The following is an 11,377-nucleotide window of genomic DNA, read 5'->3' on the forward strand; positions in this document are numbered from 1 at the left end:
TAAAATTATGTAATTAAAATTAATTGTATTTAACTAAAAGATGCAATCCATCACCTAGGTTCATGCATCTAAGTGAATACTAAAGATTTAACTACTCATGACAAAGTAAATAACAAATAAATAAGAAAAACAATCAAACATGAATATTGTATTAATTGAAATTGAAAGCAAATAAAGTAAATTCAAGATCAAAACTAACCAAGAATGATACTGTAGCTTAAACCCTTGTAAAATAATGAAGAAAGACAAATAAATTCGTAACTAATGTTGTTGTAGGCTAAAATTCGGAATAAAAACTGCATAACCCTAAATTGGGGTAAAAATCGTCTATTTATAGGAGCTGAAAAAATCTGCTGACCGACCTAAAAATCGCGGCCGCAATTTAGGCAATTACGGCCATAACTTTTAAAAAACAAGAAATCACGGCCATAATATTGGATATTACGGCCATAACTTTTAATGTTGCACAAATTGTGTCGTTCTGTCCAAATATTACGGCCATAATGTATAATGTTGCAGCCGTAAGTACATGCAGTAACAGCAGGTCTTCATTTTTCTTCGTTGAATGCTTTAACCTTCTCTTGTACAATCTTCTTTAACTGAAATCTTCACAAAAATTCATCAAATATTAACTCTAAACCTTGTCTTCACCTTTTTCTCCATTAATCATCGAACGAACCAATAAAGGCTTCAAAATCTTCAAAATACGAATAATTGGAACAAGATAACGCCCAAAATATATATATAAAAATGGCATTATCAACGATCTAAATGGATATGGATGAACCGAAATGGATATGGATATGGATATGGATGAAAAGTCTCGTACATGAATGAACCCGCTTTCATCCGAAATAACTAAATATACAAATTTATCACTCGAATTAATATCATTTATGTAGTGATATTTCATTAATTATATTCATATTTCTTTATATTTTCTCTAAAAAAATATATAATTTTTTTCTTATATTTTGTTTTGTTTAAATCCTTAAATGTATTTATCGTACTTTGGTGGTTTAAATGTGATTCCATATAACTAAAAAGTAAACAACTTACACATAATTTATATCTTTACACGTTTAATAGGCTATTTGTTGACGTACTATTTGTTATATACATTAGTAAAAATGTGACTTTCGGTCGCATAAACTATTAAGAAATATTACTTTTGATCGTATATAGTGAATCACCGCTTATAATTGCTAAAAATAATATAAATTCAAATGGATATGGATATGGATATGGATATGGATGATTATCTATTAACCCGCTTCACCCGACGGATATGAATATGGATGGATGAAATTTTTATAAATGGATATGGATTAAAAAAAATAAATAGATTTGGATATGGATACAGCTTCACCCGATCCATATCCGATCCATTGCCATCCCTACTTCTAATTCTAATTGTACATGAATTAATGATAAGTGAGACATGTATGATATATAGAGTAGTACGATTAATTTTAGCCCAATTAACTACGAAATACATCAATGTTACTAAAAAACTCAAATCCACTAACAATATAAGTTAGTGGACTAGGTTATATAATAGTCGTAATGTAATATTTATAACACTTTAACGTTGTTACTTCTTATCACGTTTTAAACCCTAATAAAAAGAGCGTGTTATTAATTTTTAAGGGGCATTTTTTCTCGAGTCGCTCGGGTACCAGAAAATTCCGGACCGGCCCTGAATGAAAAGAGCAAAAATGGACAAACACATGGACGATTTTGACAATTTTGTCTATAAACAATTTTATTTTTGACTAAATTACCAAAATTGTCCATGTGTTTGTCAGTATTAGTCGTTTTAGTCCCTATTTTTAAAAAGCTGCAATTTTCATCCTTAAATGTATAAAAACGTTCCAAAATAGTCCCTCATACTAACTTTTGTTAATTGTTCATTAAGTATACAATATGTGCTATACACGTTACCATTCACCCTTTATTTTAAACGATTACCAACTCTAATTTGACATAAACCCTAATCGATTTCACATATTGAAGCATCGAATTCAAGCAATTCCAACTCACATCTAATTTCAAGGGTGTCTATAGTGTTTGTGGAAGTCACTCGTTATTTGAATTTCAAGGACGGCAAAGAACCCCGACATAAGGTTTTATTGTTGTGTTGGAAGTGTAACTCGTTTGTAATTTAATTGGTTCTGTTTTACTGTATATTTTATATTTCGTTGTACATGAATCAAAGAAGTGTGGTTTTATAAGATGGGCTGAACCACCAATTTTGAAGATTTTGGGTGACAACATATTTAGAATTGTTAAATCCACAAACTCGTATGAAGACTTGTTAGAAGAAAAAGATTCTGAAATCCGTAAGCCGAATATGTATTTTATTGTTAGTTGGGACAGTTAGCAAAAGTTAGTATGAGGGACTATTTTGGGACGTTTTTATGCATTTGAGGCTGAAAACTGCAGTTTTGTAAAAATAGAGACTAAAACTGACAAACACGTGGATAATATTGGTAATTTAGTCTTTATTTTTCACAAAATCAAAAATATTTACCGTGAAAAAAATCATCGTCGACAGCAGGGATCGAACCTGCGCGGGCGAAGCCCAACAGATTTCAAGTCTGTCTCCTTAACCACTCGGACATATCGACTAATGCATTTTTGTTAATTTTGTAACATATTTAATAAGACCACACCAACGTACATATAATAGAACCAATGCTTAGGGATTAGGGTTAGGGTTTTAATATTTCATCAGATCAGATTTAAAGCAGCAGCAGCTGCAATTACAACGGTGAAGAAGAAAAGAAGTAGTTTGCAGAGAATTTACATATATATATCGAGATCTTGAGATGTTGTATATAATAGGATTGGGGTTAGGAGATGAAAAGGATATTACTTTAAAAGGTTTAGAAGCTGTTAAAAAATGTGAAAAGTTATATATTGAATCCTATACTTCTCTTCTTTCTTTTGGTATCTCCACTGATGGCATCTCTACTCTGGTATTTTCACTTCTTTTTTCAATGTTGTTCATCATTATATTATAATCTGATTTTACAAGATAGCCATTTTGTTCAAGTTTAACTGTGTTACCAAGTTCTTTCTGTTTTTGTTTTTTTTATCAAGTTTTTGTTAATTTACCGTGACAAATTGGGACCTACATTAAATGTTGTAAAAGGACTTAATTATTATGATGAATCTGGTTCATGATGGATCTGCTAAACTAATAACTACATACAGATTGAAGTAAAGGTGTAAACCAAAATCGACCCATTTTTAACTGAATTGGGTCAAATTTGCCACGTTATGCTGATTGGCCTTTATTGATGGAAATCCTTGTGTTGATGCTTATCAGCTTATGCTTTCTTTATTCCTCAAAAAAAAAAAAAAAAAAAAAAGATTCTCTCTTCCGTTTGAATCTGTCTGTGATTAAATTGTACTTCTAAGCAGCTATTGGGAACATAATTTGATGTCAAATGTTTTAGGAAAAATTGTATGGGAAACCGCTTACAGTTGCAGATAGAGAAATGGTAGAAGAAAAGGCTGATGATATGCTGTTGGAGGCTCGTGAATATGACGTTGCTTTTCTTGTTGTTGGAGATCCTTTTGGGTAATTATACTTGTCCTTTATTTATATCCAATTCTTTTTCAGCTGTAAACAGGTGTTAACGATTGTTTGCCCTTATGATATTGATTTGCATATAACATATCTGTTAACTTGATTGGCAATCCAGAATTAGTGGACACTTGAATAATGAAATTCGGTTATCATTATTAAGTTGATTAAAGCTATGTGTATCATGCCATAATGCTCACCTTGATATATCACACTTTTACATAAGATTTGGATTTTTATATGTTGAATACTAATATACACACTTTGTGGAAACAGAGCGACAACACACAGTGATCTAGTTGTACGAGCAAAGAAAATGGAGGTGGAAGTTAAGGTTATATACAATGCATCAGTTATGAATGCTGTTGGAGTCTGCGGATTACAACTTTACCGATACGGAGAGACTGTTTCGTTACCGTTCTTTACCGAAACGTGGAGGCCTGACAGTTTCTATGAAAAGATTCAAAGAAACCGAGGACTTGGGCTGCATACGTTGTGCTTGTTAGGTATTAATATTTTAAGTTTGTTCAATTGCTTTTAATCTTATAACTTATTTTCTTTAAAAGAAGTTTAGTTATTGTTTTGATGATGAAGCTTTAGTAATATCATATTTGAACAAATTGCAGATATACGTGTTAAAGAGCCTTCGTTGGAGTCATTATGCAGGTTAGATTCCAAATGTCTGGCTTATAATTGATTATATTTTGTTGCATACGCTTGCTAGTTTTTTTAAACTTATAGGTTTTATTTAATAATATTTCAGAGGAAAAAAGCAGTACGAGCCTCCTAGTTTTATGACAATTGGTGTTGCTATTGATCAGTTATTGGAGGTTGAACAACTACGAGGAGAATCTGGTATGTTGTTTGATAACAATGTTAAATTATTTGCCAAAAAAGTTATTTTTGAATCAAATATCAGCATGTTTAGAGTTTTAGAATGTATAATGAATGAAAAATCGACACTTTTAGTTTGTTAAATATCTACTTGTTTTTCTTTCCGGGAATTTTTTTATATATAATAGAAGTTAAGTATACCCGAAGGGACGTTTTTAGGGAACGTCCCAAACACGTAAAATGACAACCTCTAAAATGACCAAAAACAAACCAAAAATGAGAATAGGACTAGTGCTGCAAAAAATTCTAGAAAACCCATTATTTCCATAACTCTCTTATACCCTTTTCCTTCTTCTTTCTGGTTCGGCCTGAACACTTCAATTCAGCCCAACTCACAATAATTTCACATAAACCATTACTTCCTTTATCCCATCTAATAACCTCATGGCCCAATCGAAATAACCAGGCCCAAATATCTTCAAAAGCATCATTTATAACCCAATTTGAGTTCATTACTGGACTCCGAATACTTTAGCATCCCATAAACATAAAATCAAACCCATCTTTGTTAATTTACCCCATCAAAATGATCAAAATAATTTCTTAAATATCCAGGAAACTAAAACCCAAATTATGACTACAAAAAGTCAATCTGCTACATCCAAAATTGCTAGAAAAGACTCTATCCATCCAATTCCGTTTTCGGAACCACCAATCAGTGAAAAGAACATCTAACATTACTATCATAATCAAGTAAAAACGTCAACAAGCTATACTGAATACCAGACTATACAGTTTGACTTTTAATAGTCAAACTGCTACCAAAACTATAAAAAAAAAATTTGCATTCAAAACATTACCTTTGGTGGTGCCATCACCATCCTTCCCCATATGATCATCATAATTCACATCATCTTCTTCAGAATAAAGATTGAACTTGAAACCCTTACACTTACACAAATTCATAACTATTATTTCCAGCATTCAGTTGCCATAGCAGCTTCAGTTCTAAGATCACCAACACATTCAGCAGAACTATGAACTACAGGCTTACAAGAAAAAACCATACCCTGGTCACCAGTTTTTTGGACCTAGATTGTTAATATTAGGATGATCCTTAGCCATAGACGAAGCATTAGAAACCAATAGAGTCTCATTACACCGGGTAACCAATGTGTGTGTGGGTGACAAATGAGAGTATTCGATGTCGAAACCACCGAGACATTGCCTGAGTGGTACAAGCTCTGGGTTGGATCTGAGTCCTAATTGGCGCAGGTTCGAATCCAGGGAGAGGTTTTCTCAAGAATTCTGTTGTGGCGAATAAAGGTGTATGCCCTAAGCCACTCGGTTTAATTCAAAGCACATCGGGTACCCCTGAGTCCTAAAGGTGTATCCTCCTAACGCGTGTTGTGGGTGACAAATGAGAGTATTCGATGTCGAAATAGCCGTTAAAAAAATAGAGGCTCATTACATTTCATTTTATCACCGAAATCATTATGGCGGCGCTCAATAATATTCTCGGATCCAGATTTGAAAGAAATATCTACTTGGGTTGTCATGGCAACTTCGAGTTGCGAGATCTTTTTATTATTTCTTTTAACTTTGAGTTGTGATTCATGTTCTATTCATTCATATAAAAGAGAACAGAAAATATATATAAAATATATGATCTTGATGTTTTTATTCTTTGGGCAGCTTACAATGAAGATACACTTTGTGTGGGTTTTGCACGTCTCGGATGCGAGAATCAGATGGTGGTGGCGGGTTCAATGAAGCAGTTACGCAGTGTCGATTTCGGTGTACCTCTTCACTGTCTCACTATAGTTGGCAAAACTCATCCCGTTGAAGAAGAAATGCTTGATTTTTATAGAAATTGAAACAAATTAGATACCAATATCAATAGCCTTGTAGCTAAATGTATCGAATATTAATCTTACGTACTAGATTTTGTCATGCTAAAGACGCCGATGTTTCTAACATCTCTTTTATAATGTTTAAATTTGAAGTCCAATATCTCATTTCTAATTTCTAATAAGCATATTAGCAACACCTACGAATAGTAACTTTTGTCATTTTCAATTGTTTTTAAATGTTGCTTACGAATAGTAACTTTTGTCATTTTCAATTGTTTTTAAATGTTTTTTTAACTTGGACCATTGCTCAACGAAGTGGGCCGGACCACTTTCTCGTTTCATATATAAACAAATAAAGAATAAGTACTGTTTACCTAATTACATTTCACATGAATATAACTGTATAACTAATAACTTCTTTCATTACTTTTATATTAAAACAGTAACAGTATCTATCCATCTATCTATCTGCCTATTCGTTAATTCACTAGGCACAACTGAATATACAAGAATCAAATAAATCCACACTATAAATTGGGTAGATGAAATCAAGTGTTAGATAATTAAAACAAACTAAAGATTGTTAATGAATTATTAGTTTTTAGTTGATGTTTGTAGGTGTTGAGAAATAGTCAACGAGCAATCTCTGACTTTATAACAGTATAACCCAAATGTTGCTCCATTTCCCAACTTGACTTAACGTCTGCCTCATTCCCCTGCCCATACTCCTGACCAATATTCACAATCATATTCATATTTTATTATTGTATAAAAATTAGTTTATGTTGTTGAAGAAGAAAACTAAAGTATGGGAGGGTTATGTACCTCAAGCTTGGACAAGAGTTCATGGGCAGTTGGGGCAGAGACAATGATTCGACGGGCTTCTGGGGTGACAAAACCTTCGTCAACAGCTTTGTCTATGAAACACAATAGCGAGTTGTAGTATCCATCTACGTTCAATAATCCTACCTGTAGATATTCAATATCTTAAGAAACCATCATACAGTGACTTAGTTTTGTTTAACAAATGCCTTATTAAAGAAACCATCATACATGTGAGTCATGTATAAGTATATTGCATGTGTGAATTGGTATGTATGTTCTGTTTATAGTCTAATGTGTAGGCCAAAGGTTATCACATTTTTAGCCCCACAATTAGCTGATCAAAAGGTATTACTCCCTATTTTCTTTCATAATAATGAAACTGATAATGATTATAAGAAATATTTTTGGTGGCAAAAGGTTGACAAACGACATAGCTCGCAATCGAATGCCGATTTCATAATCTGGGTGCATACCTAACTCACTGAGCGGTTGCTATTGGGTGGCCTTCTGCTTTCATGGCTCACCCATTACACACTGAATTACGTGTCATTGAAAATTATAAAAAATATGTAGTATTAATTACCGGTTTTTGGTGAATTCCAAGTTGTGCCCAAGTAATGACTTCAAGAAGTTCCTCAAGTGTACCGTATCCACCTATAGTATTTCCAAAACTTAAACCATTAGAAAAATACATTAATGACACCATTGATACCATGTTCTGTGTATACATGATTGTAATGTTAAGACATGTATGTTTTTGGAAACAAAGTTTATATACAAATAATACCCGGCAACGCTATAAAGGCATCTGCTTGGCGTGCCATTTCGGCTTTTCGTTGATGCATATTTGATACTGGTTTAACTTCACCAACACTTTCTCCAATGATCTAAAGATACCAAAATACTTAAGCTATTATCTGCAAATTTGAAGCAGAAAGCAAAATATCATAACTAAGAGATCGAACTTACCTCTATCGACATAAGCACTTCAGGTATCACCCTGCAACATTAACAATAAATGTCACGCTTAACGTACAAGCATTTATGCATAAAAATATCGAAATCCATGTTTCTTTATCTTCAGTTCAAGCAAAACGTATGTTTAACATACATGGTAAGGTGAGCAAAATAAAAACGTATGTTTAACATACATGGTAAGGTGAGCAAAATAGCCTAGTAGTTAGGGCCTTGGTCAAGTTCGAATTTTGTGATGGCCTGGGGTGAGCTAGAAATGAAAATGGCCACGGAGAGACGCGTACATTAGTGTACGGAGTCGAAATACTTGTTATCCCAGAGTAACGGGACAAAAAAACCCCCTTATTTTTAAAGGCAAGAAATATTATATATTAAAACCCTTATATCTTTAACTTGCAGTTAACAACGTAATGTTATATATAAGCATGTAAAGAGTGGTTGTTATTTTGTAGCATTAGGAAATAAAGTAATTTTTCGAAGTAGTAAATCTATATTTGCCTCCATCGTAACAATCTAAGTATTTGTAAGAAGATTCAGTCATGCATTTCGTAATAATAAGAAAAATAAATAAATAAAGCAGTTAAAGTATACCCTAAGACGTGGCAGCCACCATCAAAGACGGCCTTGGAAACAAGGCCCATCAGCCCAATGCCTCCTCCACCATACACCAAGTCAATCTTCCTTTCAACCTGCACCAATTTTCCATTTTATTTCTTTATTTATTACTCCTATTAATTATATTTATTATTTACACTCTTTTATTTATTTGATAAATACCACAATATTAATCAAACACGTAACTATGTCGTAACATCACACGTTACTAACTGTTTTGTTTATTAATTTATTTGAAAGCTTTTTTTTATTATTGGTCAACAAGTCAATCATCATTAAGCTACAGAGTAACGTTGCAATTTTGATAAACAGAACAGTACATGACAAAAAATATATATTAGGATGCTTATTGATGAATTGACTCAAGCAATCCATCCCGTCCCTTTCTTAGCATTTTTCATTATACTATTATAACAAATAATGTGTACATACGTGTCAAAATGTCCACATATGTTTAAATTAAAATTTTATTTATATGGTGTTCATCCCCTAAAATACGTAGTATATTCTAAGATTCATATATTTAGACATATATTAAAAATTATTTTTAGAAGTTACAATAACTATTATTATTATTATTATTATTATTATTATTATTATTATTATTATTATTATTATTATTATTATTATTATTATTATTATTATACAATTTATTTTTGTTATATTTTTTATTTCAAGAAACTTGTATATCAACCAATCATTATTTCCAAAAATCTAGAGAACAGAATCATTCTTGCATTACTTTAACGAAAATACTATCAATTTATAAACAAATAATGCATCTCTAGTTTATTCAATGACATCTTACTGTCAATTCAAAATTCCTTATAATATCCATGCTTATCATTTTCTATGATTTAACTAATTTATACTTTAAGATCATGAGTAAATAATACTGCTTAATAAATAATAATTCAGTTGTATGATTTCATAAATTTGAAAATATAATTAATATTAAGAAGTTTTTTAATGACAGCCTTAAGGACTATCATTATGATAATTATTGATGCATAAAAGAGTTATACATTCTATTAATAATCTTTAACTTATATTTGAATATAATTTAATCAAACCCTTGTATTATAAGAGTAATTAACAACTTATTACTCGCAAGTTAATTACAAGTGTCTATGCAAAATAAACACTAAAAAGCATTATTTCTATTTCTAATAATCATAATTCATAATACTACTTAAAGGATGTTATAGAACGGTGTATGTAGAGCATACAAATAATCTAGTACCATATAAATTACGCATCCTACATGATTAAAAGTTGAAAGTGTATAACTTTTTCGTCACTTATTTATTTTTCTGTGAAACATATACCATGCATAATTACGTACATAAACCACTTGAAAACATATTCCACACTTAGTGTACATCATTTTGTTATCACTAATAAATTAATTGTTGTATCCGATACCGCTTAGCTAAAACCATTTTCGTATATATATGTTGTATAAGAATGACAATATACTAAAAAAGGATATACGGAGTATGTAATTATGTAAAGACATACCAGTTCGTTGCCGAGTTGAACGGCTGCATGTCGGTAAACCGGATTATTTCCGGAGCTACTACCACAAAAGACACAGATCCGGTTAAACCGCGATGATTTGCCGGTGTTTACCACCGTTACCCCTCCTAGTTTAGGGTGGTTAATACTTTCCATTTATGGAAATATCAATATCCACGTACTTGCTTTTTGGTGCTATATCTAAAAAAGACTATATATAATTTCCCACTTCGTTGTAAGTTGAGAGAAAATATATATAGAATTGGAGAAAGATATGTGAATGGTGTGAGAGTTGGGATTAATTGGCTGTGTTTATATATTTCATTTATATATAAAAAAATTCTATTAACCTCAACACCTGGCAACATCCCACCATCTTATTATTTTATTATAATATTTTATTCATTGTTTTTATTAATTCAAAAAAGAAAAAGAAAAAGACAGAGATGGGATCCCTTTTAAATACTCAATGCAATGCGTGAAACATGATCCAGTTTCTTCTATGCCCTCATGTGCACTACTTCCTCATTTTCATGTATAGAATATATAAATATAGATTTAGAATACTTGTTAAATTAATTTTAATTCTTTTTATTAAACATGAAATATATAACAGACTCTCACTTTTCTATTTCTATTTTACTAAATTGCCTTAGGATTTGTGTGCTCATAAACTTTATTTGACAAAACGTTGATCAAATAGTAAACTTTTAGTCGACACTCACTGTTAATTAAAGTTTATGTTTTTCTGTGATATTATAAACTTTAGGTAATTAATAAAATGTGGCATTTCTCTAAACTATTAAACTAATGGAGAACAATTAAAATTAATTAAAGGATAGGTCTAGTTAAATAAAAGTAATAATACATAATATATAAAAAAAAATATAATATATATATATATATATATATATATATATATATATATATATATGGGTATACTGCCGAAATTAGAAAAATAAAATAAAAATAATACTAATATAAATAAAAGTGGCGGCTAGCAGTTTAAATAAATAAAATAAAATAAAATAAAATACAAATTTAAAAGATAGGTACAATTAATCCTAATCTAAATGGCATAAGGAGTCCTAATCTAGTTCCAACTTCTCAATCCTAGTCCTAATCACTCTTCTAAGCTTATCATTTAGAAGTCCTAATGTGA

General features: G+C 31.2%; 2 protein-coding genes and 1 non-coding gene across 4 annotated transcripts; 1 reads left to right on the forward strand and 2 right to left on the reverse strand.

Annotated features, from left to right (window-relative positions):
• Positions 1-2,548: 2,548 nt before the first annotated feature.
• Positions 2,549-2,630, reverse strand: TRNAS-UGA (transfer RNA serine (anticodon UGA)). Its single transcript has one exon. It is a non-coding gene; the product is annotated as a tRNA-Ser (tRNA).
• Positions 2,631-2,816: 186 nt separating this feature from the next.
• Positions 2,817-7,267, forward strand: LOC139858333 (probable diphthine methyl ester synthase). Of its 2 annotated transcripts, none has more exons than XM_071847200.1 (6): positions 2,817-2,981; positions 3,465-3,589; positions 3,872-4,101; positions 4,222-4,261; positions 4,359-4,450; positions 7,062-7,267. In XM_071847200.1, the coding sequence occupies exons 1-6, from the start codon at positions 2,832-2,834 to the stop codon at positions 7,085-7,087; spliced, it is 663 nt and encodes a 220-aa protein (XP_071703301.1). In that variant the 5' UTR covers positions 2,817-2,831; the 3' UTR covers positions 7,088-7,267. The 2 variants fall into 2 exon arrangements, with proteins under 2 accessions (XP_071703301.1, XP_071703294.1); XM_071847193.1 differs by lacking the exon at positions 7,062-7,267 and adding an exon at positions 6,125-6,447.
• LOC139858351 (probable cytokinin riboside 5'-monophosphate phosphoribohydrolase LOGL10) lies at positions 6,746-10,485 on the reverse strand. The gene is made up of 7 exons (XM_071847206.1): positions 10,219-10,485; positions 8,674-8,771; positions 8,077-8,107; positions 7,895-7,994; positions 7,691-7,761; positions 7,108-7,251; positions 6,746-7,010 (listed from the first exon to the last, which is right to left on the reverse strand). Exons 1-7 carry the CDS (start codon positions 10,369-10,371, stop codon positions 6,915-6,917), a joined length of 693 nt encoding a protein of 230 aa, XP_071703307.1. The 5' UTR covers positions 10,372-10,485; the 3' UTR covers positions 6,746-6,914.
• Positions 10,486-11,377: the final 892 nt, after the last annotated feature.

This window comes from Rutidosis leptorrhynchoides, chromosome 1, assembly GCF_046630445.1.
Source record: "Rutidosis leptorrhynchoides isolate AG116_Rl617_1_P2 chromosome 1, CSIRO_AGI_Rlap_v1, whole genome shotgun sequence".
Taxonomy (NCBI): domain Eukaryota; kingdom Viridiplantae; phylum Streptophyta; class Magnoliopsida; order Asterales; family Asteraceae; genus Rutidosis; species Rutidosis leptorrhynchoides.

Coding starts and splice junctions, on each gene's coding strand:
- LOC139858333 (XM_071847193.1), top strand. CDS start 2,832: ATGTTGTATATAATAGGATTGGGGTTAGGAGATGAAAAGGATATTACT. Junction 4,102..4,221: donor GCATACGTTGTGCTTGTTAG/GTATTAATATTT, acceptor AACAAATTGCAG/ATATACGTGTTAAAGAGCCT. Junction 4,451..6,124: donor ACAACTACGAGGAGAATCTG/GTATGTTGTTTG, acceptor TTCTTTGGGCAG/CTTACAATGAAGATACACTT.
- LOC139858351 (XM_071847206.1), bottom strand. CDS start 10,371: ATGGAAAGTATTAACCACCCTAAACTAGGAGGGGTAACGGTGGTAAAC. Junction 8,772..10,218: donor TTCAACTCGGCAACGAACTG/GTATGTCTTTAC, acceptor AAATTGGTGCAG/GTTGAAAGGAAGATTGACTT. Junction 8,108..8,673: donor GGTGGCTGCCACGTCTTAGG/GTATACTTTAAC, acceptor TTAATGTTGCAG/GGTGATACCTGAAGTGCTTA.